The sequence below is a fragment of the Pleurodeles waltl genome, chromosome 2_2 (assembly GCF_031143425.1).
Source record: "Pleurodeles waltl isolate 20211129_DDA chromosome 2_2, aPleWal1.hap1.20221129, whole genome shotgun sequence".
Taxonomy (NCBI): Eukaryota; Metazoa; Chordata; class Amphibia; order Caudata; family Salamandridae; genus Pleurodeles; species Pleurodeles waltl.
The window spans coordinates 989,765,093-989,792,723 of NC_090439.1; the positions used below are offsets into that span (position 1 = coordinate 989,765,093).

The window sequence follows — 27,631 nt, forward strand, 5'->3', positions numbered from 1 at the left end:
TGCAGCATTAATGATGAGAGTGGTAAATCCAGCAGATGGACACCCACACCCCCAGACATCCCCAAGGTGCATGATAACCATTCTGTCCCACCGGAGGCCTGGCAGTATGGCGTAACCATGTCCTCTGCCACAGCTGGGTCATCCCGGTAAGTCTGCGCTCCTATCCAATGAATCGAAGCACTGCCCCTAGGCACAACAGTGTCGCCCACGTACAGTTGGAGAGTTTGAGGGATCAGGGCCACGGAAAGCAAGCCCAGTAGATCGACCATGCTCAACAGTGCCAATTCCACCCAGTAAGCTGGGTTGTCCCAAACTCCCCCCTCTAAAAAAACAGTTGTGAATCGTCACAAGTTGCACAGCTAAGTAGTTACCATAAAGATCTGCCATTCCCATATCAAGGGATGGCAGTTCTAAGTGATTACCCAAATCTCTGCATATGAAGACACCCAAATAGTGATCACATTTGATTTTCCCTACGAAGAAACCCCTGCATTCCGTGAACACAAATTTGACGTTTATGGCAAGGTCCAAGACGGCTTCCTCCGGCAGCTTATGATGCATATTGGTGTTCTTATTCGAACAACCCTTTCACAAATGCTTTCCAACCCACTTGTCCCCCTTACAGCCCTCTTCTGAGGAAACGTGCAACCAAGACTAACAATAAAATAGAAATATCTCCAGTTTCCACAGGGCATGTTGTGGTAAAATAAAAGAAATAAGTGAAGAGTACGCTGATTTTTATGATGCAAGTTTGAGGATGCAGATGCCAGTCTCAGGTGTCCTTTTATGCAGCTTTATGCTCCATTGCACTAGGAACACCCCTTAGTCTTCCTGGATGGGTGAACGGCCTCATCATGTCCGCCTTCGTTATGTGCAGTATGCAGATTTGGGGGCTCTGGAGTAAGCCATTTGACTATTGTAAATTTCAGTTGCCCTAAACGGTCCCAGATGAGCCGAAAGCAGAATGGTACACTCCAATTACGTTTCTGGACAACTCGTATTTCTAAGATAGTCAATAATACACAACAGTTGCTAATCAGGAGTCAAATAGAGCATTGCTCTGTAACACGTGCCTTAAATGTCTAGCTCACGTCAACACCTGTCTGTGTGCCCATGCTCACCCAGGAGCAGCATTTTAATCACTAGCTTATGTTTCCTCTGGCCCGGGCGACTTGTGATCATTAGCCCGGGGCTGCAGTGAGGACGATGAGTGACTCAGACCAACCAATCCTCCTCTCGCCGCCCTCTTGCAGTCCAACTTGAACATCAGTTGGCTTTCTGACTAAGCAGTCTATTAAAGTCCCACATTAACTCTTCAACCTTGACATCTGCTGAAAGGAAAACAAGCTTGCGGTACCAACATGCCTGCGAAGGGCGCTTTGCTTGGTTGCATGACTCACCAACAGGGCAACAGAACAAACAATACAATACTCACTCATCGGTTGGTTTCAGTTATATTAATACACACAGAGGTTCTTCTTAAAACTGATAATCAACCTGACGTTAGGTATTACAGGAAGAAGGATTTGACATTCAGGGATTTCTTCTACTAGGATACCTCCTGTAGTCAAGGATGTCCGGAGGAGTGAAGACATGAGGATCGCGTTTGACCATTACTGTTGGTGGTAGGTTGGAAAATCTTGATCTGCCAATATAATGTGGGAGTGGGTCAGAGAACCTTCAAGAGGCATTCAAGTAAGGTAAACAAACCATGGTCACCGGAAGTATTCAAAGCTTTTTGTCTTGAAGACATTTTACAGCCTCCCTTTTTAGCTGTTCTGCGCCCTCTTCGGCCTACAACACTTGCATTTGTTGATGAATTCACCCACCAGCAGGGATACTCCTGGTGCTATGCAAGAGTGAGAGGCCAAAGATCGTACCACAACCGTCCATCTCCTGGACCACCTTCATTCTTCCCAGTCCTGGGTACACCTGACGGTGATACCAGCGGGCTCCCAGAGGACATTAGGGCCTGTTGTCGCTCCCGATATGAGTTTATGCTGAGGCACTTGCTCTAATCCGACATCTGGGTCCTTCAGCCGAACCCACAAATGAAACTGAGCGCATCACTGATGAAAAGAGGATCTAAAACCCCCACCTGCATTCTGAGACTGCATCATGTGAGGTCCCAGGTAAATGCAAGGTGCAGCTATTGGCTAGGCGGAGGGACATTGTGGTACACAACTTTCCTTCTTTTTCTTTTATTTACATTTTTTAAAGTCTTTTTTCTTTTCAGTTGCTGTTACTTTTGCATTTTTTATTTAAAGTCATCGATCTGTGAACATTTTCGTGTCTATGCTCGGCTGCCTCCTGCCTATTACTGTGGACGATGTCAGGTGGAGTTTTGAAACCTAGTGTGAGCTAATTCCCCGGATGGCTCCTTTAAGGATGAATGGGTAATGAGCATCAGTATGTTATGTGTAAAGTGCTACGATGCACCTGAAACACAAAGGCAAAGATATAACGTGTTCTACGTAATGAAAGATGTTTAATAAATCTAACTCCGTCCGTAAGGAGTTAAAACCATAACAAAGAAAGGACCCTGTGCTTTATCGTAGGAGAGCCTACAAGCACCTGATGTAAACCGGAAATACATACTCAAGTACAGACCTAAATCATGTCTTCAGTGGGTCTAGTGTTACACGGGACAGCATTTGTTTATTCAAGTGCATGATAAACTACTCTGCGTTGCTCTAGCGCAAAAAAATGTATTTTAGGCGCTTACACAGATAAATAATTGTATTTTAATATTATGATTCCTACTACGCACATAGTGCCGTAAATAATCTGTTGGAACTAACCAAATGATTGCCACTCAATTTATCCACTGCAGAAAAAAGAAGGTTACGCTTGCTTGCCTGGCGCGATGAGAACCTGCAATATGCATTAGGCACTAGGATCCCAGCAGCAAGTGCTTAATCCACTGAGGAATCTGGTGATACTCACTGTATTGAACTGTTGACATGAGAAAATGTCACATGCGTGATGCACACAAACCTCAGTCGCATGTGCTTGACTCACTGAGCCTTCTCCTTGCAGTGCATTAACAAGCATCAAAGTAAGAACACTGCCATCCAAGAACACTCAACCAAAACAATATGTAATGGACAAAGACGTCTGTAACGTGGTTTTAGTTGGTCCTGTGGCTATGTAAATCCTGGCCCACAATCAGGAGCGGCTCGCGTAGCTGGGAGAAGGGTGCAGGGGGAGTGGGGCACAGGAAAAAAACGAAAACAAAAAAAACAAACACAAAACTTACATCTGCCCCCACGCCGCTCCTCTCCGGTTGCTGCTGCAGACACAGGCTCCCAGCCTGTCCTTGCCAATCCTGACGCTGCACAAAGCAGCGTCAGGATTGGCTGGAAGCACCCAGCTCCTGGCAGACTGGGAGCCTGTGCAGGCTCTCTCCAGCCCAGCAACCGGGTGCCTACAGCGCATGTGTGTTTGGCCGGCCCAAGACGACCGGCCAAACACAGATGCGCTCTGAGGGGAGTGCACAGAGCACTCCCCTCTGCTCGTCACCCCCAATGCCTTGAGCTTATTATCCTTTCTGTGTAAAAGGATTTGCAGTGGTTGCTGCTAGCAGCGGGTTCAAGGGGGGAGCAACGCTCCTCTGCCCATATGGAGAAGCCACGTCTGCCCACATTCCCCGAGCAGGATGGAGGGTGGGGTGGAGGCATTCATCCATCTTCGTGCCCTCCGTGCAATGGCGCTTGGATAACACACCCGTGGCAAGACACCTGAAGAGCCCAGGCCCTGATTTGGCCACTGACTGGCAATATATTCCCCACGAGGACAGGCAACAAGTGCGGACTTTCAGGTTTAGGAAGTAATTTCACTTAAGCATTATTACGCTAACCGTTCAGGTTGCGCTTTCAAAGGAACGTGTGTAAAATGTAGCAAAAATGTTAAAATACATAAAATAAGATGGTCGGGGGGTGTGAAAGTAGCCATATTAATGGCAATCACTGGCACAGAAAATAGGTCTGCCTTTATGATGCCTCCACATGTACAAATGTTTTTTCACAAAGGCTGTTACCAATGCTTGTTTTCACTTCAATGCCAGCCCCATTAGCTTTGCCAATGAGATAAAAAAAAGTACAATAAAAGTATTACTTTCGCTATAGAAAGCATATAGGTGATAAAGAACTGAATGTGACGGACAACATGACGGTTAAATGTCCACGTCCTAGAAGGCGGACTGATACACCAAACAGCCAATAGCATAAAGTGAGAAAATACTCCTCTCGTGTAGCCTAAATGCACTCTGGGTACTTTAGAGAAGCAGTACCAGTGTGTTTTACAGAACGCTGAACTGTCAAGTTAGAACAAAAAGGGACTACTTGAACGTGGTGAAAACACAGATGAAGGTTTCTAAAAAAAACTCAGTGCGGTTGTGCCTGATACAGTTAATGACCAGTCGCACAGGGCAAAATAATATGTGCCTAGTTGAGTAAACACTTCCAAAAACCATTTGCTAAAAATTAAAAAAAAAAAGTGAAAAGAAGCACAACTTGTGAATAGAGTCCTTATTAAAACAGACATCTGGAACAGTGAACAAAATGCACAATAGAGCTGGACAATGCCATGGTTGCACAAATGCAAATTTGAAATGCCCAAGCCAACAAGTGACGGTCAAAACTATGGCTGCAATGTTTAGTGAACAGTTGTGGTCTGGAGCAAGGCAGAGCCCTGGGAAAATGAAATGATATCAGGAGTTCTAGGCCAGCCACATGTGTCATGACTGCACGATGTCATATCCAAGCAACAGCCTGAATGGGGCAAGTCATACACAACAAGCAAAGTGAACCCTCACTACCAGGTTTAAGACGGTCAAGGTTCCTACCTGAAAGATGTGTAATGAACCACCCACCCTGCCCCGCACACGACCACCTCTCATGCAATGTTCAAGAAGCATCTTAAAGCCCTTCTTTTCCAATCTAGCTCAAACTGCTCTTTTGGTAAACCTTGCTTACGATTACTTTGTAAGTACCTGCTCAGGCTCCCTACCCTCACTTGTACAGCAGAACCTCTGTCACTTGTATGTACATTTTATCTGCAAGGTTCCTGCGTGGAAAAGAATCGTTTTTATTTATCCTTAATGTCGCCACTTGGTACTCCCAAAAGTAAAGAACTCACAATGGTTCACAATTACGGAGGTGTGAGGGAGTACAAAGATATGGCCAGTCTATATGATCCCCATCACACCACATGCGGGGTGCACCAACTGTGACCAGTTCGAATACAAAAATCAGAGATACTGAATGAGCCCTACAAAGCTACAAGTGACCACACACAAGTATAATACGCGTGCAAGCACAGGCCAATACTGTATGGGGACAGTGTCCACACAGGCCACTGCTAGGCAAGCAACAGGCCTGTAGAATTGGCTTCTGCATGGTCCAAGGTTTAAAAACACAATTTACAGCAAAGGCCCAGCTGTAAAGTCTTGTTGACAAGCTCTATATTAGGAGACAGTGCCTTCGTCTGATTGGTCAGTCTGTATTGGACTAAAGAAACAGTCAAGTCCAAGCAACTGTGCACACCTGTCAGTAAAGCAATCTTTCACATCACTTGACTGAATCACTATGGATCAGTGCTGCAGTATGCTGGTGTTTTGGTTTGTATCTGGTTTCAAGGCAAGAGGTAAATTTGGAGGGATGGGGGATAATGGTGAGAATACACGTCACACACGGAAAGTGGGCATCAATGAACTTGCTGAGCTGTCAGGACAGAATTTCGATCCATCCAGTGCTGGAGAATGGAAGCATCTAACACTCTGGAGTAAATGCTTGCTGAGGTCCCACATAATCCATGGTCAGATGCGAACAGCTCACCAAGTCCTCCGTTTGGCACTCTGTGGCTTGGTGACTAAATCTCAAGACTATAAGAACTATGGAGGTCCCTGTAGGATCAGAGAAGGAGAGTGGACAGCTGTGGATTGGTTGCTGAAGGTCTAAAGTAGCGAGAAGAGCAGGACAAAGAACCAAGGACAAAAGAAAGTAGTGACACAAGAATAAACTGTCTCTGGGGCGAGTGTCTAGGGATAAAGTGATGCACTGAAACAGCACTGACGACACCCAGACTGAAACCATTGTGGACCTGTCCTACCCAAAGATAAGCTTTAAAACTGCTTCGCCACAACCAGTAACAATACATGGCTGAACGTCCCTGGCTGGGATCTGACTTCACTGGTTTTCCAGTAACGCCTTTAGTACGGCTTGGTTTAGAAACATCTCAAAATTGCGTTCTGGGGACATATTTTGGTAATGGCAGGCTATGCGGGCTTGTTGGGCACATCTTTGAGGGACCCGGGCTCTCTGGCAAATCATGAGGTGATGGCACTCTCTGTGGTCACATCATGGGATGATGCAGGCTTTTGGGGCACATCTTGGGGTGATGCTAGTACAGCCATGGGAGATGCAGGCTTTGAGGGCACATGTTTGAGGGATGCAAATTCTCGGGGTGCATGCTCGGTGGATGCATGCTCTGGGAGCACATCTCAGGGGGACAGGCTCCTCGGGCACATCTTGGGGTGACGGCAGAGTCTGCAAGCACAACTTAGAGCCACACACAGGCTGTGGTCGCGTCTCTAGAAGACCAAGAACTGCGCGGGCACATCTATGGCTGACAACACACTCTATCCAGTGTTAAAGGGGTTGTGAAGCAGAGATTTATGTTGTTTTTCTTTTGTGATTTGGACTTTGGAAGCTGTCACACACTCTCCCCCTTGCAGTTCTGTGCTGCTGCCAAATCCTCACAAGATCCTTGTTTTCCAAACGGACATAACAAATTAACTGCCTGGCAGTCGTTACAGACTCCGAAGACCCCACGTGCTCGAGAATCCACTAAAGCGGCATAAATAAGACGCATACGCCAAGGCGCAGGTAAATATTATTACAAACCGAATGGCCCCGGGCAGATGGGGAGGAGTTAAGCGCTTGAATCTGGGGATTGTATTATTTTATTAGACAATGCCAAGTCTTCCCCCTCCCCGAAGGCGGGCGCCTGCCAAGTCGCTTCACAAAGCCTTGCAGCCAGGAGCAGGTTTACTTCTCTTCACCCCCTAGAAGATGTTGAACAGCGGCGCGCGTCTCGACAGCGCAGCAGAACCGGGGCCTGAGTGGCGCGCGCCACGTCAAACGAAGCGCGAGACCGGTCCGGGGCGAGGAGGGGACTCTGGTCTATCCGACCTACCCCGCGCTCCAAGCCTGACGACCTCTGCAGCAATAGTAACCTCTGCAAGCCCTAAGCGGCTCAGCAGGTCAGTCTCAGTGCACAAGGCTGCCGGGCAGCTGTGCGGAAAGGCCGGGGTTCAGCCACTAGCCTCTGGTCGGCGCACTACCCAATGGAAGTACAGAAATCAACACGTTAGGCGGCTGCGCAGAAGAAGGCCAGGCTTCAGCCTCCACCTACCAGTCTGTACAGGGCCTACCGGAAGACAGGAATTCCACAAGTCTGTATGATTCTCATATGTACCAGTAGAGGCCAGCCACAAGTCTGTACGGTTCTCATATATACCAGTAGAGGCCAGCCACAAGTCTGTACGGTTCTCATATATACCAGTAGAGGCCAGCCACAAGTCTGTACGATTCTCATATATACCAGTAGAGGCCAGCCTCCAGCCACAAGTCTGTACTATTCTTATATATACCAGCAGAGGCCAGCCTCCAGCCACAAGTCTGTATGATTTTCATATATAGCAGTAGGGGCCAGCCACAAGTCTGTATGATTCTCATATGTACCAGTAGAGGCCAGCCACAAGTCTGTACGAATCTCATATATACCAGTACAATGATAATCGTAGCAGGTGCCGCAGTTGAAGCTCAGCTTCTGGAGGTGAACTGATGATGTACTGGAGCGTAATCTGTATCTGACTGTGACGCGCGGGTTCTATCTTCCTCTCCGGGAGACACAGAGTAGAAGGTTCTCCCTTCATAAAGCACCTGTAAGCTCCGCCCGCTGAGCGACGCCCCGTCCACCCTCGAAGTAGGTAAAGGAATTCCCGCCTCTTACCAGTATGATGGACAGCTTTCCAAAACGACCCCACTGCGTTTACCGCCAATTTCACGTGGTGCGTTGTTGATGCGCAGAAGCACGAGGACATCTCCACAAAGACGCACTAGTAACAACAACATTGCCAAAGGCACACAAGGTTGCTGGAGACGTTTACCCCATGGCCCATCACGTACCCCTAGTGTACAATATAAACGCAGCAGATACCGCAGTTGAAGCTCACCTTCTGGAAAGGACAAGCCACCCTAACTCTTGGGCTTGGCAAAGATAAAGCAAGGCTGTGCGCTCAGAGATCCCATAGCAGAAAAGATCTAGAATCCTTCCTGGAGGTGAACTGATGATGTACTGGAGCATAATCTGTATCTGACTGAGACGCGCGGGTTCTATCTTCCTCTGCTGGAGACACAGAGTAGAAGGTTCTCCCTTTATAAAGCACCTGAAAGCTCCGCCCGCTGAGCCACACCCCGTCCACCCTCGAAGTAGGTAAAGGAATTCCCGCCTTTTACCAGGATGATGGATGGATGACTAAGTATTTTTTACCCATGATTCTAATTATGTATTGTATGTGCATATGTGTGTGTAGTCATGTGTGTGTGTGTATAAATATATATATATATATGTGTATGTATGTGTATATGTTGTTTCTGTGCCTGGCATGTTTGTGGATCATTGCATGGCTCCTGTTTTTTTTTTTTTTTTTTTTTTTTGGGTTGTTATACTAGATATCTATGAATTTCTGCTCTCTTTTTATCACACTTATCTACTCATCACTCTTATGTCATGTCTCTATCAAACTATCCTCCATTCTCACTCGGACTCATCCCAAATCCCTTCGACCACTTTCATCTCCTAAATATCTCTGCCTAAGCTCTTCCCTCCACCTCCACATCTAACTCACCAAACCTCACTCTACCTCTGTGACCTCCCACACAACCCTACTAAATTCTCCTGCATTCATCTCACCCTGCTACTATGCTCTCCCTAACCCTTCCACATCCTCTTTCCCCTCCGCCCCCCTTTTATTCATCTCAAGCCTTTGGATTGAGTAAATGAAGGATAAACTCCCAATTAACACTTCTGGATTTCTTTCCTCCTCCCTCCACCCCTCCATTACTCCAGTCAATCTAACTAACAAACTCTCATATCCGCAACTCAAATTAACTCATAATAATACTAAAACTGTACTCCTTATTAAATTATACTAATCCATCACTAATTCTTGTTGGGTACCGGAGTAGCGTGCTACTCATCGAAAAGCGCTTCGACGCCTCGTCATGGGTAGTAAGCGCTATATAAATACGATTACAATACAATACAATACAATACAGTAGAGGCCAGCCTCCAGCCATAAGTCTGTACGATTCTCATATATACCAGTAGAGGCCAGCCTCCAGCCACAAGTCTGTACGATTCTCATATATACTAGTAGAGGCCAGCCTCCAGCCACAAGTCTGTACGATTCTCATATATACCAGTAGAGGCCAGCCTCCAACAAGAAGTCGGTACGATTCTCATATATGCCAGATATGTAGAGGCCTGCCTCTAGTCAAAAGTTTGAATGATTCTCATATATAGAAGATATGCAGAGGCCAGCCTCCAGCCACAAATCTGTACAATTCATATATCAGTCCTCGAGCAACGAGTCTGCACGATTCTGCATATAAAGCTACTAAGTAGAGGCCAGCAGCCTCCAGCAACAAGTCTGTACTATTCTCATATATACCAGTAGAGGCCAGCCTCTAGCCAAAAGTCTGAATCAGTGGTTCCCAATCTTTCCAGGCCCCCATAGAAGGTTTCGCGGACGTGGGTCTCATGCTCACTGTGCCACTGGATTCAAGCTAGCCTGGCTGATGAAGGGTGATACCCTGAAACAGATTCCAGGATGCTTGTTTCCAGGCCAGGGAGTACCTAACCTGGCAGTTCGTGCTGGACTGTTCTTATGGGGAACAGGGTCAATACTGATTTGCATAGGGCTGGGTACAAATTGGGGTGGCATGGTGAGAAAAAGAAAGATGGATTAAACCCAGATCTGTGACTGGGGTGAGAGCTTCAGCACTCCATCCATCATCCTTTAATGTTACTAGCAATTTAATGCCCTTGCCATTGTCCCATCAGGCAACATTTTCAAAAAGGTCGTTAACAAGATAAGCCACATGGTAATTTCTGGGCAGTAGTACCAAATGTCCTGAACATGATTTCACTTGGATCTGCCTGCACGTGGTGCAAGCGACACACTCAATGACACTGTTCTGGCAGCGGTCTTGAATCAGTTGACTGGCATTGAAGTTACTGTAAACAACAGAACCTGCCAGTAAAAGCTTAATTTCAGAAGTTGACTCCAAAGCAGCTGCTCGGTCTCATAAGCTGCCGGCTCAACAGTTTACCATAAGAACTAAAGCTGCTGCGGGGAACTGTCCTCTTCAGAAGAAGCTCTATCCAAACTTTTGGCTCCAAGACAGAAAAGAATGTACTTTAGGGTGAAGTAGCAGTGGTGGGTGATCGCATGATGGATATTGGGAAACTGTTCTGAATCTGCTCATCACGAGCTAAAAACAGGTGCACATGTTGCTATTATTACTGCACTCTCACAACACCCAGCCACCCGGCATCCTACAAATAACCCAGTTGCTTGGCAGGATGAACACTCAAAAACATAGAGAATGGACATCAAGAACCTTGCTTCTCTGCGACAAAGGTAGCTTTACTGCTGCACCTTGTAAGCCAGCCGTTGCCCTATGCTCTCTCATCTATCGGGCAAGGGACTTTACGTGTAGGAAGGGACATGCTCTCAAAGTTGTCTTGGAGGGTTTGGGAGAAAGGTCAGCTGCTAGGAGCAGCTCAATAAAGTAATCAGACCCTTTGTTGAAATAGGGTTGCTAGTAGCTAAATGAGATCCAGCTAAACACTGACACGCTGAAGAGGTTCCCGCGACAGTGGAATGGAGTAGAGGCATGGACAACTGTGCCAGGGCAGGAGAAACGGTGTATAGAGCGAGGGGTGGTGTTGAAAACATACCAAGATCTGGGGCAAATGTTGGGTTTCCTCTCAAATTATTGATGTTTGCATTACGCGATATACTGGTAATTGTTCAGCCGCTTCTTTTTCCAATGGTGACGAGCATTCTGGACATTACACCAAGTGGGTAATTATCTGATATAGCATGATGTACTTGGCCTGTGGTTGGTGCATGTTTAAAAAAAATCAATACATAGATGTATATATAGAAAACAATACGTGCTGCAATGCTTGCATCTCTACCAAAAGCAACCTTTCGCGAAAGTGCAAGCCCCATGCTAAGATGCTCCTGGCCACAAGCATGAATCCCACTGTTTGAATGTGGCGTCAACCATAAACTCCTCATGCCTTTCTTAAAGGCAATGCCTGCTCCTTTCGTCCCTTTTAGCAATAACAGTGCATGCTAATGAGGCATGCAGTCCCAGCATCAGGGACGCTACACTCGTGTACACACAAACTGGTAGGATTCTAGGAAGGAAGAGGGCTATCTGAAGGCTCAGCCATAGGAAGAGCAAAGCTGAAGAGTCCTGGACCAATCACAATTCTATTCTAGAAAATCTAAAGGAGTCCCTTCACTGAAATTAAGTACATTATGGCACAACACAGTTCAACAACGTTTACTCTACGTGATGCAGTGTGCTGTGATGCCAGCACCAACAAGACCAGGCTTTTACTTCCTCATTCAATCAATTATATGTTTAGACACCACCATCTCCATGCGGAGGGCTGCGGCAGCTTGTCCATAGGTAAGGACGACTTCCATGACCATAAAAGAGCAGCACCCATCGCATCAGCGAGGGAACCCCAGCTCCGTGCTCTTCACCCATCCAAGGATCTAACCAGCTCAAGGTACTGGCATGCTGTACTCACCCGCACCACGTAGTTGAACCTCCTGGAATCCAAAATAGCACTTGAAAAGTCCAGTCGGTTGAATGCTTCTCCCAGGGTGCAGTAGCCGTGCCGCTAAGAGCAAAAAGAAAAAAATAAACAGAACTGTAAGGAAGGAAATAAAGTCCATATTAAAATCCTGTTGTGGAATCTAAGCAGTTTACTTAAAAATGGGCTATGGACAGTATAACCAAAAAGACAAATATATTTAGCAAAGATAAGTCTGCCCCTTCTGAGATAAGACTCACCAACAGGGGATAGGGCTCAAAACCCCTGGCAGTGGAGAGGGGCTAGGAGACATTCTCCTATAAACATCAGATAAGGGTTTTCTTTTCTCTGAATAGCTGATATTAATAAAACACTGATATACTGTTTAAATGCTTTGGATGCATAATACTTAGAAAAAAGCAACATATAGAAAAATCTTGAATCAACTATTTTTGTTTAACATAGACCACTGGCACGTTTATTAAGGGGCACTGAAACATGGTATATACTCCAGAACAGACTGCCTGTGCATTGAAAAGCCCCTTCCTGTCCTGGAACCCTCTCAGGGCTGCTTGCTGCAGACTGGAAGAGAAGGGGATGAACAGTGGACGAAGAGAAGGGCAAAAGATAGGAAAAGAAAGGTAGATGGGACAGTACATCCATCAGGAGCTGTCTCACTGACTAGTTGGAGCTTTGGTGCCTTCCTAAAGTTCTGGGGGACCCTAGGGTGTAAGATCGTCCTGCCTGTATTGCGGTTGCTTGAATGGATAGTGACAACGGCATACTGGTAAAGGGTAACCAAACTCCTCTTCTCATCTCAATTACTAACACAATGCTTCTGTGGTGCAAAACCACTACTTGGGAGAAGCCTTCAGGTTTTTTAAAATAACAAATTTACTTTTTAATATTCCCTCCCCCATAAACAGCACGGAAAGGGGGTTGCTTTTATCTGGTCCAAATATGGATTCTAAGACGGTCAGAACGAGTTGTGAATAGTGTTGCATCACAACATTGGTTTTCAAGAATTAAATCACAGTTGCTGTGTGCCCGGCTATAGAGAAATGAGCTTGAGGGAAGATGATGTCCTATTGTGCCTAGCACAGTGGGCCGCCTGTAGAGCTGCTGAGGTGACGCGCCCTGTGTCTCAGCCTGAAACGCAGCTGCGAAGGGATAAAGGACCAATTCACCCTGTTCGTTTGCGAAAGAACGGGATGGGCACTTACTTCTTTTGTGCTCCCTTTGTGAACATAGATCCATTTCTCTTGGTGGAAATCTGTGGAGAACAAAGGGATTCATTATTAGAGGAATATTATTTTAGGAGCTTTAAATGGATGCATTGTCTGCTTGGCACACCTTAGTAGTCAGGATCAAATTTAATATTTCACATTGTAACTGAACGTTAATTGCCCCATTTTGTGGAGTGAATACTCAGAACATCCTGAGACGAAGAATATAATGGTACGTACAGGTGGTGCCAGCAACACGGAGTCAAACTACAACACCACGCAGATCATTCATGGTCAAATTCAGGGGGTGGCGAGCAATGTTTATTGCAACATCAGCAGCCACTAAAGAGCCGTAGCGGGCCACCGCACCTATAAACTAGGTCTAACTTCAGCACACTGGAGGCAAAGCGTCAGAACTGAAGTCAACCTTGAACCCTTTCCGAGACAGCTTAACACTTGTTTTTGATCATGGCCTCCTTTGCACCAAGGGCTTGCACCAGCACTTTAAGAAACAATATTCTTGGCCTGAGAACCTTCAACACAAAATCAATCAATTTACATTCAGGCCATCTGAGGCTCTCCACCACGTGAGACTTATTTTAGGCAAGCAGATTTCAACAAGGAATCTGTAAAGCATCCACGCTGCTGAATGAATTTCACCGTCAAACTCACTGACTAGCAGATGCTCAAGCTCGGCTCTACAGCCTTCAGTCCCAGCACGGTTTCCAACTAAATAAACAGCTGTCAGACACTAGGCGCTTTGCATGACCATTCAACAAGGTCTTTCCAGTGATCCACCAACCCAACACGACTGCCCTTCTGCTCTTGCGACAACGGGAGAAGACCCTGCTGGCCGCAGTTTGACTCACTGAAGGTCGGATCTGATATTTTGCCAGGTTTGGATGCTGTTCCACACAGGAAGGGGACGAGTCATCATCAGGATTGGTCACCTGCATGGTCAACAGTGCTAAAAGTGACAGTCCATGACAGGCCAGCAAGCCTTAGAAGAACTACAAGAATATAGGAGCGTGGCCTCCACTCGAGCGAGACGTCATCAGTGTGGATAAACAACAATCATGTCGCTAGCCCCCCTATCAACAGAAGCTCGGTGGCCTGTTAAATATAGATTGTATGCTATACTCCCGAGATTTGTATACTGCTATATTGCCATAAAGTCAAATCTTGCTTGTATGTATTGTAAGCCATAAGCATGTCACTAACATCCCCTAATCCAGCTCACACTGGAGCCCTGCTAACCAGTGACCTTACGTCAAACCTTGCTTTTGTAAATAGTGTTCGTAAACAATACCCATGTTCTTACGTTCTTACTACAAATCTGGCTTTTCTTAAATGATAAGCATGTCACTATGGTCCCCAATTAAACATGATCTTATGCTCAGGTAAAACGGAGATCTTACATCGAATCTCGCTTTTGTTGACAGTTCTTTTGTTAACAAGCTAAGTACATCACTAATGTTGCTAATGTAACAAGCTCTTCTGTCCTGCCATGCAGAAGTCGTCCATGGATGTTGCATTGTTAGCAGTGCACATCTGGGATAAGCTTGCCACAAGCGCCCCTAACAAATCAAGCTACTGCAAACCCCCTTGAAAACAAGCCTCACGTTGAATCTTCGCTTTGTTGTTCAGTAAGTCCTTCTTCCTCTTCTTTGCAGCCACGTCATAGTTGTTGCTGTTGAAAAGGTTCTCCTTATTGAACTCATCCTTCTTGCAGTAACTGCGAACAACAAGAATACACATGCAGTGCTGTGTTAATGTAGTTACACACAGTAATGTGAACTGTACAGCCTATTCCTAGACTCAAGATTGGTCAATTTTCCAAACAATGAAAAACTCACAAAGGCTCTTCTTCAAAAGGCAGAAAGCTAAATTGACTTTGTAACTTCTCCAAAGCTAAAATTTGCTCAGTTCCTGGTATGGGGAACTTGCGCTTTCTATTCCTCTTTGCTACCGTTCTATCTAAAGTTAACAAAAGATGTGCCCACGGGTAGGCATTCATTAGTCACTTTACCTATTTGGTGAAAACAAAAAGCACTCTTTCTTGGAAGCAGCGTGGAGTCAAAAACGTTAACAAACTTTGCAAATGAACAAGTAACTAACAAGCTCCATAAACCCTAGTTGTTCTTTTCTGCTGCAATAGAGCCTCGGGCAAGTGGATTTCTCAGCTAGGCCTCTACCACTGTGGCCATCACCAGTCTGCAGGACAGGACAGCCACTCGTAAGCATTACTGCTCTGGCCATCACCAGCCTGGAGGAGCATTCATCCACTCAGACACTACCTCTGTAGCCATCACCGGCCTGGAGGAAAAGCCATTGACTCAGCCATTATCTCTGTAGCCATCACAGGCCTACAGGAAAAGCCATCCACTCAGCCATTACCTCTATAGCCATCACCGGCCTGGAGGAAAAGCCATCCACTCAGCCATCACCAGCCTGGAGACGCGTCATCCACTCAGCCACTACCTCTAAAGCCATCACCGGCCTGGAGGAAAAGCCATCCACTCAGCCATTACCACTATAGCCATCACCGGCCTGAAGGAAAAGCCATCCACTCAGCCATTACCTCTATAGCCATCACAGGCCTACAGGAAAAGCCATCCACTCAGCCATTACTGCTGTATTCATCGCCGGCCTGCAGGATAAGACTGTAGGAGCTGCCATCCCCTCACACGTCACCACTTTGCATGTGCAGCTCGATAAGACCCCAACCTGCTGATGAAGCGGGTCCAACAGTGTCTCTATCACAATGAGGTACAGGGCTCTGAGAAAGGCAGCCTTTCAAAGTGATAGTATTACAGGGAAACCGTTAGAAGCAAAATACTTGGCACCAACCGGAGGCAACAGCTGGAGCCTCAAATACTTCTTAACATCAACCAGCAGCAGTAGAACAAACCTCAGTACCTTCAACTGGTTGGCATGCAGCAGAGGAGGGGCACAAAGGTTCAGAGTTCATAGGAGTAAACTAGGTATCTTTAACACCGTAATACGGAAGGTAGGGGGCAAGAAGAATGGGGGGTGGGAAGGAGGGAATATTTGTGTGCTTGGGTGTTCCAGGAAAGCCAGTTTTCAAAGCACACAGCTCTTGGCTGCTGCAGGAGGATTTTACTGCCAAAGTCTGTTTCCATGCCTTTACTTATCTTTGCTTCGAGTAAGAACATCGCCTCTGTCCTCTGAACCACTCGCCATCACCAGTACCAAGTACAGTACGATATGTTCTACACTTTAACCTAAGAAGTGTCTTTCACAGCATCTCCTGGTCTTTCAGATGTAAATTGTTGGGCACCATTTCGTCAACTCTTCAAAAGCAAGCACTGACAAAGCAAATAGGTTTCACCTATGTGTAATCTATTGGCTTTGTCAATGTTTCTTTACATATTGCATAGCAAAGAACAACAGTGCGGGAGGAGGGCGGGGATGAATGAAAGGGACTGCATACAAATGCTTTAAGATTGCACGTTAAAAAATTTAAAAAAATAAAAAGAGTGCCTGCAGGAGCCTGCAGCCAGTGGGAAGACACTGGCTGCAGGGAGGAAGCGGTACTCGTTCCATGCTCCATGGCAGGGACAAATGGTGAAGTCCCAGAAGGAAGCTCAGGTGAGGAGGGGCCTCTGACCAATGAGAAGCAAGGAAACACGAGTGATGTGGGAGCCAACCAATGGTAAGTAATGTGTGGGCTCCAAGACATTTTAAAGCTTTTTTTCTAGTTACAAGAGGTTTCCTAAGCATAACGGAAGCAATGTGCAGACAAAACTTAATGAGGCAGTGTAACTCTCTGGGGGGTTCCCCTTCTCCTGTGGAGGATAGTATTGCAGCCGAGGGAACTAGCAGATAAACCATGGTAGGCCTGCCCTCAGTTTTAGCCAGACTCCTATCCTGAGCATCCGTAACTTCTTTCTAGTGCCCAGGGCCAAATCTTGCAGCAAAACATTTAGTGGATCAGGACAGTCAGTGGACAGCAGAAGTCTGTAGGATTCCATCACTCCTCTTGAGACTTGGCTAAAATGTCATAACATCTTGGGAAGTAATGGCAACAGAAACAATATAGTAGTCACAATATTGCTTGCTAAATATCTCCAGCACAAGACACTTGCTGTTATCACAGGGACCTTGTAGCACTGTAGGCTGTCTCAAAGTGCCCCGGTGCGCCATTCCAGGTTTTCCACCGCAGACCTGATTCTAGGATGCTCTACTTATGCGTTCTCGTCAGGCTTTGGCAATGGCAAAAGCGCTTCCTCCACCCCACCCAATACATTGTTTACAGTAGTCTATATAGAAGGATTCTAAGGCCACAACACAAGGGGATAAATAACAAGAGCGTATTAGAAGCAGTAATACAGGAGTACCCCTTTACGTACTCTTTCGTGTCATTGTAAATCAGCCCTGAAATGTCCAACTCCCTATTAGTGAAAGTGCTCTCTATTTGTACATGACTATTTCCTGGAGATTCCCATTTTAGCCTTCCTGGAGACAATTCACAAAGGCATGTAAGAGTACTACAGGAGGCCTACTTTACATACTCTCAAATGCTTTTGTGAACAGACCCCAAGGAGCAGTTTGTAGTAGGAATGATCTTTATGGTCGCATCTCTTTCTTCAATGACACACACCACAGGGGCCCCTGTGTGGCATTCAGGACTGGTCTTAACGATATCATCCCGATGAGCTGTGTGTGGCCTGGACATTACAGGCACACTGCTCTCCGTGTTCTTCTGCAAATGTTCTCACTGATCAGAAACTTGGGGGTCTCTCTACCTCGACAGACGCCCTCTCCTAGGTGTCCTCGGCCCTCTTGTTGTCTGTCCCAGAAGACACAAACTCCCAGATTCACAAAACTCTGCCATTAAAAGACAGACATCTACTCCCTTATGTTTACTCCTACTTATGGTATAGATTTCCTTACCGCATTGGATTCACAAAGAACGGCATCTACTACAGTCCAAGATCGCTAGCACTGTTCCAATTCAATGAAAAAAAATACTCGTGCAAATTTTCCACACAGTTTGGGAAATATGCATGAGTAAATCACGCAAAAATTTGCATTTGCACAATTTACTTTTTGCCACGGGAAAAAAGCTGCGTTCAGATGTAGAAGAAAAAGCCAACATCCGAGTTTTGCCTTTTGATGAAGAATTGCTCTGCAGACAACAGGTATAAAGAAACGTGTCACATTTCGCTCCCAATCAAGAAATAAGATGCTATACGAGACATATTTGCATCAGTTACTCCTCAAGTACCAGAGGGGTCCTTGCTAATGAAGAGGCGCTCTTCGGGCACAAGTTTCAGTATGAGGATGCTCCCTGTGCATACAGTAGAGGAGGGCACTGCAGAGTTGTCCTTCAGCACACCCTGAATGAACAGTGACAGCAGTACATTGTATAAGCGCCTCGCACAAGGATGAATCTGACCTACCTTGTGGAAGGTGGCTTGTTGAGCTGTGCATTACAAAAGCACACCAGCCGTGCGTGTGTGCAGGATTACGAGCGATGGAGCAACAGTGAATTGGGTGGAGCTGTATAAAGACACCCTGGACTGAAATTCACAAAAGTGCTCACATCTTGAAACACGCTCGTGTGCGTGCGTGCGTGATCCATGACGCTGGAGGCAGTTCAGGCGGAAGGCATTAACAGTCACCAACTTATTCCACGAGGGGGGGGGGGGGGGGACTTCAGCACATGCCTGCACACCGAGCCCATGCAAGAATCTTCTGTGACATCTTAATCTCTCTAAAAAACAAGCACTCACAAAGCCAACAGGTGCGTCCTTGGCAGGGTGAAGTGATGGTTGGCGGTTTTCATTTTTTATTGCAAGCACATGCCACACAAAAGGAGAACAGCAAAGAAACTATACCGCCTCGTAAACATGCCGCACTATTGTCCAATCCTATTTTAAATTAAAAAAAAATCAATGAGGTGTCTACCTCTGGTGCGCTGTGTCCCTGCTGACGTGACATCATCTGCTATTATTATGTCTGGGTGGCCTTTCCTGTTTGCACAATGTTAGGTAAATGTTTAGTTTTTCCATAGCTCATGGTCCGATGTCTGATTGGTAAGATGGTGTTCCGCTGGCCAGTAGCACTGCTATGAAGTGATTTGCCGCGGATCACACGGTTACGTTTGTTAGCAAGTGGGACCTGGATCATAACCCAGGTGCCCTCGCATCACAGCTGACAATGTAACCACCAGGCCACATCCTCTGCAAGAAGTGGGAGGCTGCATGTCACATGCCTGTGACAGCGCGTCTGCGTGCGGCCGTCAGAGCCTGCCCAGCTCCAGCCAGCGGCTGAGTCACTGTTTCTAACCTCCCTCACAAAGCAGCTTTCTGGGGATAAACAGAACGTGAGACCGAAGATGCGGATTAACCTCTCCGGCCCAGCTCGGGGTTCTGCACAAGCGGTAAATAACCGCGTACACTCCCTGGACAGGCATATTTACAATTAAAAATGGGCAGTTTTCAGGTTGGCTTGTGGTAAAAAAAAAATCCTTGCAGCTTTGATATCTCGTGTTCGATCAGACATACAGCGGCACGAGGGGAAGACAGAAATAACAAATGCGTCAGAGCATATGCTGTGGCTCGCCAACGAGGCATCAAGGCACGCATGGGGGGGAGAGAGGGAGGGAGACTGTACAGAGAGCGCCACTGAGAAAGCAACTAAGAAAACCAAGCAAACAAGCGGGAAGTGCTTGTCCATGGCGGGTGCTGATGCAGACCTGAAAACATGGACATGGAGGTATGGGTCAAGGTGTATCCGAGAGCAACAGGGCAGGTAGGGTCGCAACCGGACTGGGACAAACCTAGGCCAGGGTACTAAAATAAAAGTGCAAATCAGAAATATAAAAAGGGCCCCAGATTCTGCAAACCAGGGCGGTTTTGAATTAGTAAAGATAAGAAGTGTGTGCGTTTTGTAAGGTTAGGAGACGGCATGCACTGTGTTTGGTGTAATCAATGTTTCTGGTGATATAAGGGAAATCAACAGTAAAAAACAGACCATAAAACAGGCCCCAAAACAGGCAAAAACCTGCCCACACACTGACCTATCAGACGGGCCTTCTGGCCCTGCCACGCTGCCGTTTAGGCCCCGACAACAGGTGCACAGCAGCGAGAAAGAATACCAGGAGTAACGGGGGACAAGGAAGGGGGGACTTGGAAAGTTGACATCGTTATCTCCCGGTCTGTGCAGACTGCCCGGGGGTCTGTGTAAAACCAGGAACAGCCAATCTGCTGCATTCCCGGTTGCATCTCTACAGAGTGGCAATGGCGCCAGCTGGCAATCCAGCCATGATAAGGCCTAAACCCAAACTGAGGACACATGCATTAGCCATCTGTAAACTCGGGTGTTCTCTGCTGTTTGCCCAGCCACTGATCTCTCGCTCTTCTGTGCCAGGTGCAAGTACCTCATCCAGTCCCGGTCCAGCGCTGCATTTACAAGCCCAGAAGTAAAAACACAGGTACCAGAAAGCACAGAAGGATCCATCAGTGATCGTATAAGCTGTCCTCACCGAACATGAGCCCAAGCGAGGCCTCAATCTACAAATTACCAGATGGGGAAGGGAACGGGACACACTTACATCACCCATTCTATTGACGCCACTGCCTCCCATGCTTTGCCAGCGATATCACCACAGGTATTTCGTTATCGGATCGCAAAGACAAAATAAAGTGCTTAGAACCCGAACCTGCTGCGAAGGGGCCCTCGGTTCAGTGCTGCTGGCTGCCACACACTCACCTGCTGAGGTCATTGATATAGTTGACTTTCTCCTCCAAAAATCGTTTCCAGCCGTCATCGGTTTTCACCCAGTTCTGCCCTGGGGACCGCCAGTCCTGCCCTAAGAACGGCATCTTCAGGCCGCTGAGGGAGAGATGAGTGTGCGCGGGAAACTGCGGGCTCCTCTGCCTGGCTCTCGGGGACCTCCGTGCGCTCTGCTGAGGTCTGCTTTTCTGCCCGACTGCTCCCCAAGCTGCATTTATATCAGCTGCCTTTGTTGCCGGAAATGTGAGCTGCTCCGCCCCCGACTCAAGCACGTGGCTTTGTTGATGCACTAATCTTTGTTGCAAAATCCTCCAGTGGAAACTTTGTACCACGTGATCTCTGCTGCTGTTGCTACCCGACTCTGCCTCTCGAGGAGCAGCTGCCCGTCTGCAGCAGGAACCAGTCATGAAACGACCAGACACAAAGCACAGGTAGAAACAGGATCTCCGCAGCCAATCAACCCTCGGTGTAGGGGCGCAGGATACATTATTCGTTATTCTTTCTCGTGCCTGCTATTTGCGCTGCTTCGCGCTGCTTGAAATGTCTACGGTCCCCTTCTCCCTGCCATCTCTAGAGATGTTTTTCTTTTTAACGATCCTCCGGGTGTTTGTTTTGACTGAGCATCCCTGGAGAAACATACACCTTCATGCAGTGTCACTGAAAAACCAAGGACACCCATTCACCAAAATGCCAGGTTTAGCGGAAATGACATCACCTGCTCTTTGACCCTGATGACGTCTCAAGAAGTGACATCATGTGACCCCCACCTTTGATCCTGATGGCATTAACAAAAGTGAATTAAAAAACAAATAGTAATAATAAAAACAAATTAATATGCATTTTTCTGTTCAGTCAAAATTGTAATATCACTGATGTCCTGAAACCTTGAAATCCTTAGCAAACATTAAGAGGCAGCTTTACTAACATTTCATGCAAGTAGCCCACCAGCCAAAGTTGCTCCGCTGCCTTGTGTAAAACAGAGAGCAGGACACCCACCATAGCTACTAGGATGTGGCACTGTTTTCTTCTCTCCCTACGCTGACAGACTTTAAGGTGCAGTGCATCAACGCACACACCCTTGCACAATAAGCAAGCATGTGTGCCTTCTGACAACCATAGGTTTTTGCACTCGAAAGAAGCCCCGCTAGTATAAAATCTATACTTTAATACTTTTCCAACTTAGTGTGTGTTCTAGACACTGCAGCACACATGCAAAATGGTAAAAACGTGGGGAGTGGTTGCTTGGGACCACCCGTGTACCACCCATGATACGCTCCCATGACGCAAAGGTGCTCAAAGCAATACAGAAAGCTATTTTGCTTTACTTTAGGGAAGTTATCAATGCAAATCATGATTTGCATTGGAAAGTAAATCCCACTTTAATGCTTCGCAGCAAGTTTGTATTAGAAAAGAAACGTAAACTCAGCGCAAAGTGTTAATAAACCTAGGCCCACATTTCAAATTAAATTAAGGTGTTCCCAGCAAATCCTACAGTTTCAATAGCAACATTATCAGCCTCATTGGAAATAAATTGCAATTCTTAGTGAAGGCCTTAGAGTCACTTTTAGGTGAGCATGCAGGCACCACAGCTCGCACACTAATTATGAGGCTTTTTTACTCAAATGCGCTCATTTCGTTGCTATCTTTAGCTGCAATCCATTCCAGTCCTTCTTTTTCAATTCAAAATGTATGTTTTCTCTGTAATTCACAGCTTCATAAGTGTCATTAATTTCGCAATTTTGATTGGATAGAAAAATGCACACTCAGTAACATTATATTTTCCTAAAAATGCGTATCCCCAGTCATTAACAGATGAAAAATCAAACATCTGTAATCTTACATTTGCATTTTCATTCTCAAGCCTTTTATGTGTCTCCCTAAGACATACACAGTGATGCAATTAGTGGCTTGTGACGTGACCTCATTCAATTCAAGTCATCACAGACAGATGGCATGACAGGCTCGACAAGCTTCCCTTCCCCAGACAGTGATGTTCCAATGTGAGCTTGCTGAAGTGAACAGTGTGAGCCTTCCCTAACACTTTCCACAACTCTGTTAGCAAATGCCAGGAGATCTGTGCAGAAAGTATTCTTTTCCGGGAAAACTGACAGAAAATAAATAAATCACAAGTGGAATCTGAGACATATATTCAGCTCTGCAGAGCTGCAAACCAATAAAATCAGGGTTTTCCTTGAACATAGGGTTCACAAGCAACCTGCCAGGGCTCGCAAGCTGTGGTCTAGAGGTCACAGTTGTGATCCCTGGCGACCCCAAAATGTAGTTTATGTGAAACACGTTTAAACGGTCTGATATCCCTATAAACACCCACTTTCCCTGACATAATGTAACACACTGATACTGAGAAAAATGTTCAGATATGAACTGATATAACATCTGCTTTTTCCTTTTATGATCCCAAATCACTTTCCCAATCATGTTTATAAAAATTGAAAAATAATGTAGGGTGACTACTACCAGCGTTAATGTATGCCTGCAAGGTCAGCAACTGGCATCATGTGGGGATGATAATGGGCACCTTTCGATGAGCCAAGAAGAAGCAAAGAAAGCTACTGGGACCACATTTTGTGTCAATGGAGAAGCTTTTTTGCATCATAAGCTTAACAGAAGTAGAAAGCAGGACATTACTGTTTGTTAGTGCCCTCTTTTTGAACCACCACAGACCAGGCAGTCTAATGGATTTTTTAATTAATGCATGATGTTTTTCTCAAAGTAGCTATGCAGTAATTGATGTAAAAAACAGAAAAACTACTTTTTAAAACCAGGTCAGAATCATCAGAATTTAAACAAGGGGAACAGTGCAGAACACTCAACAAATAGGAGCAGATGGGCTGAAAAACCCCATACTATAAGATGTTAAAAACATGCTGTGTAATTCATGCAAAACATTCAGGTTTTTAACCCACACACCAGGAGCGGCTCTTTCTCAATGGTGAAGTAGCGTTGCTCCCCTGGTTAAGCACGGAGTTGAAAAATAAAATTATATTTCTTTATCGTTTTATCTTTCAGCTGCTGGTTCAGCCACCAGCATGTGAAGGGAGGGGCGGGTTGGGCCACAGGAGGTAGGAAGGAGGAGGAGGAGAGAGTGCACCTAAGTCCATGTGTGTTTAGCCAGCCCTCTTAGGCCAGCCAAACACACATGCACACTTAAGTTTCTCGAACCTGGCTGTATTGAACAGCCAGGCTGGAGAAACTGCATAGACACCAAGGCAGTGTCTGAGCGGCAGTCAAGCCGCTGAGACCAATCCTGATGCTTCTTTCATGCTAAGTCTTGCATGAAAGCAGCACCATGTCTTGATGGAGAGGAGAACCTGAACCAGAACCTGCAACCTGCCAAGAAGAACTGCCTGGCTGCCCAAAGGACTCACCTGACTGCTTTCTGTGAAGGACTGCTGCCTTGCTGTTGCCCTGCTGCCTTGCTGCTCTCTGGCTGTGCTGAGATGTGCTCTCCAAGGGCTTGGATAGAGCTTGCCTCCTGTTCCCTGAAGTTTCAGGACAAAAAAGACTTCACTCCTGCAAGAAGAACTCTCTGTGCGGTGAAAATCGTGACACAGCCTGCCAGAAACGACGCACAGCCTGCACTGCAGTGAAAAATTCACTGCACGCCAAACCGGAACGACGCAGCCCGACTTCGCAATGAGAAGGTCGATGCATCGCCAGCGTAGCGACTGGAAATTTAACGCACGGCCAAATGGATCGACGCACAGCTGAGCCAGAATGATGCAGCCCGACTTCCAGAGAGGAATTGACGCAGCTCCTGCCGTGCGGTAGAAATTTCCATGCAACACCCACCGGATCGACGCAGCCCCTGTGACTTCGTCCTGTCAGCGCCGGAATTCAACACATCGTCCCCGGGGCATCCGAAAACCCCCTCAACATGAAGAGGATCCAAGACCGAGCGTAGGAAATCGACGCAAAGCTTTTCCTGCATGAAAAATAAATGATGCATCGCCGTGTGCTGCCCGAGAAATCGACGCACACCTCCCTGTGTTCCACGCAACTCCTCCTCTGTGATTCTTTGCAGACATTTTGAATGCAAACCAGTTTGTGCTTGCAAGAGACATTTATTGCTTTTAAGAGACTAAAGACACTTTAAATCATTTCTACAGTGATATTGTCAACATATACTTATTACATTTTAATCGTTTTGACCTGCATCTTATCAGATAAATATTATATATTTTTCTAAACACTGTGTGGTGTATTTTTGTGGTGCTCCTCTGTGTTATTGCATGATTTGTTGCACAAATACTTTACACATTGCCTTCTAAGTTAAGCCTGACTGCTCAGTGCCAAGCTACCAGAGGGTGGGCACAGGATAATTTGGATTGTGTGTGACTCACCCTGACTGCAGTGAGGGTCCTTGCTTGGACAGGGGGTAACCTGACTGCCAACCAAAAACCCCATTTCTAAAACTCATGAATTGGTAAGCTTAAAAGAACTTTAATGAGTTTCGAATTCCCTGCCATTTAATGCCACAGTGTTGCAGGTCCCTGCAAAGCAAAATGCTCACATCCTTACAATTCATCGCTGATGACCCAAACGACAAAACCAGCAGCAAATGAATGATTAATGTACAAAAATAAAACTAGCAACCAATGAATGATTAATGTACAAAACCAGGAAAATCTTTACTTGACTTTAATATTAAATAGACCGAAGAGAACTAATTTGAGGAAAATCAGAGCGCTCGAAGAAACAGATGCAACTATATCTGCACACAATGAAAAAATCAAATACCAGGGACAACCATTCCTGACAACTCCCTCAAGCACTGGCTAGAAAAAGACAGTCATAATTATGATATGATGCAGTGAGCATAAGTGGTGATTTGATAGTGGCATTGTCAGGTAGTTCAGGGATGTCTTTGAAGAAAGACTGGGCCTTTTCAAGGAGTTTGTGCTTAGGATCGTCTTGAATAAGGAATGGTAAATATGTTGATCACATGGTTGGGAGGATGCATCACTGAGTGAAAATTGGGTTTACTGTTGTAGTTGGGGGTCATAGTGAAGTTTGAAGCTTCACAATGGTAAGAGCCAGTGGCCCTGGTCACCAGGATTGGTGATAAGATTAGGATGTGTCTAAAATCTGAAAAGAACCATGTGGATAGACAGCCAGCTATTTACCTAACATATTAAGTCACTGGCTTTGCTCAGTGAAGCTAATCTGTTTAATGTAATGTACTTTTTCTCATTGTTCCACCAGGTACTAAAATCTAAAGGTTAGGATCTAAAATGGTTGACCTTGTTGGTTACACCATTGGGTGTGTACAAGTTTGACCGAATGTAGTTTGGACTAGCCTTGGCTTCTTGTTTTCAGACAAAGGTGCTGAAAGCAGTTGTACGTCTTGTTTTCCAAGATTATATAATAAGTTTGTCTTACTGTTGGTTGATTATATTTCTAGGGGAGTAACTGCTAGACGTGTGGGTTCTGCAAACACCATTGTTATGCTGCAGTTTCTGAAGAACATGCTTGCTTGAGGGAGGATTCCAAAAACGATTGTTACCATGATTAGCTGAGCATATGAATAGGTTGGTTAAGTCTAGCGTGCAAAGAAGAGTTGACCAGCGAGTGACATTTAGGAAGGTTTTATGTGTAACACTATCAAAACAGCAAAGGACTCCAAGGTGTGGCCAAGACCACACCTCATGGCTGAGTAGCGCGTCTAGGTGCTGTGGTACTGGATGCAAGTCAAGATTCACTAGGGGGAGGAAACATCTGAGATGTTACAGAAAGATAGGAGCTGTGACAAGGGAAGAGAGTGGATCGTTGCTGAGGAAGTTTTTGTGAGGAGGTGTGGAATGAGCAAAATGGTGAGATCAAAGTTAAGGAGTCAGAGTTATTGGAGTGAAGGATGCTGTGATTTTGCTAGGGTCCAGGGTTACGTGAAATATGCAGAACACTGCGAAGAGTGCCTGGCTGAAGCAGTCAAATGTTGACTGTAGTAGTGAACCATCTGATAAAAATGCAATCTCACTGCTAGAGGCCTATCTGTCATATAAGGCTGGTGAAGCACAAGAGCAAAAACAAGGCTTTTGTGGCTGAGGAATATGAACTGGAATGATCAGGTCTTTGTCGATTATTATTGGTTTTGCTTCAGTGGAATAATCGTTATTGTGCTTATGAGATTCCAGGGAGCCAATTTGTCAGTTCTGATGGGTGTTATTCCGTTGTAAGTTTTCAGTATCGCTGCATTGTTTCCTAACCTTTCACTTCTAATTTTTTAAGCCTTAAACTCGGTTTTCCATGTGAGTTATCTCCTTGTGATCGAAGGGGAGCATGCCTTGTGGGATTCTTCTGTTTCATACATTCTTGGAATACTATTGTTTCATGCGGAATGCTGGTTGTCTGAGGTTCTGGGCTGCTGCTGCTGACTCGGGACCACTTGCATCTTGGTGACATTCCCCTATATGCTCATATAAATCCTTATAGCCGTTCCCGCTTAGTGGTGCATTGGGCCCCGGAAACAGGGAACAAAAGAGATGAGAACACGGAAGAGAACATGTGGCTTACATAGTGATGAGTAAAGTGTAAGCATTAAGACTACATATGGTCTGACCAGGAACTTCTGGTCAGGCAACACACGAGTTCTTGTGTTAAGAGGAATTCAAAGAACAAAAGCACAGCCGGATGTGCCCAGGTCTTCGGGGAGCTAGCCTCTGCAATGGCCTGGGTTCGTCACTGAGAGGAAGGACTAACCACTCTCTCTACTGCCC

The 27,631-nt window shown here is 46.0% G+C and overlaps 1 protein-coding gene and 1 long non-coding RNA gene across 2 annotated transcripts in view; one reads left to right on the plus strand and one right to left on the minus strand.

Moving 5' to 3' along the window:
• The window catches only part of FBXO32 (F-box protein 32), a 34,156-nt gene extending 13,050 nt beyond the window's left edge, over positions 1-21,106 (minus strand). Inside the window, exons 1-4 of the mRNA XM_069220709.1 lie at positions 20,874-21,106; positions 14,756-14,868; positions 13,131-13,180; positions 11,902-11,994 (exon numbers count right to left, since the gene is read on the minus strand). Coding sequence (XP_069076810.1) covers positions 11,902-11,994; positions 13,131-13,180; positions 14,756-14,868; positions 20,874-20,986 — 369 coding nt within the window. The 5' untranslated portion in view covers positions 20,987-21,106. The remainder of the gene's footprint in view (positions 1-11,901; positions 11,995-13,130; positions 13,181-14,755; positions 14,869-20,873) is intronic.
• A 70-nt stretch (positions 21,107-21,176) lies between these two features.
• The window catches only part of LOC138282802 (uncharacterized), a 30,429-nt gene continuing 23,974 nt past the window's right edge, over positions 21,177-27,631 (plus strand). Inside the window, exon 1 of the long non-coding RNA XR_011201002.1 lies at positions 21,177-21,328. This is a non-coding gene — a long non-coding RNA (uncharacterized lncRNA). The remainder of the gene's footprint in view (positions 21,329-27,631) is intronic.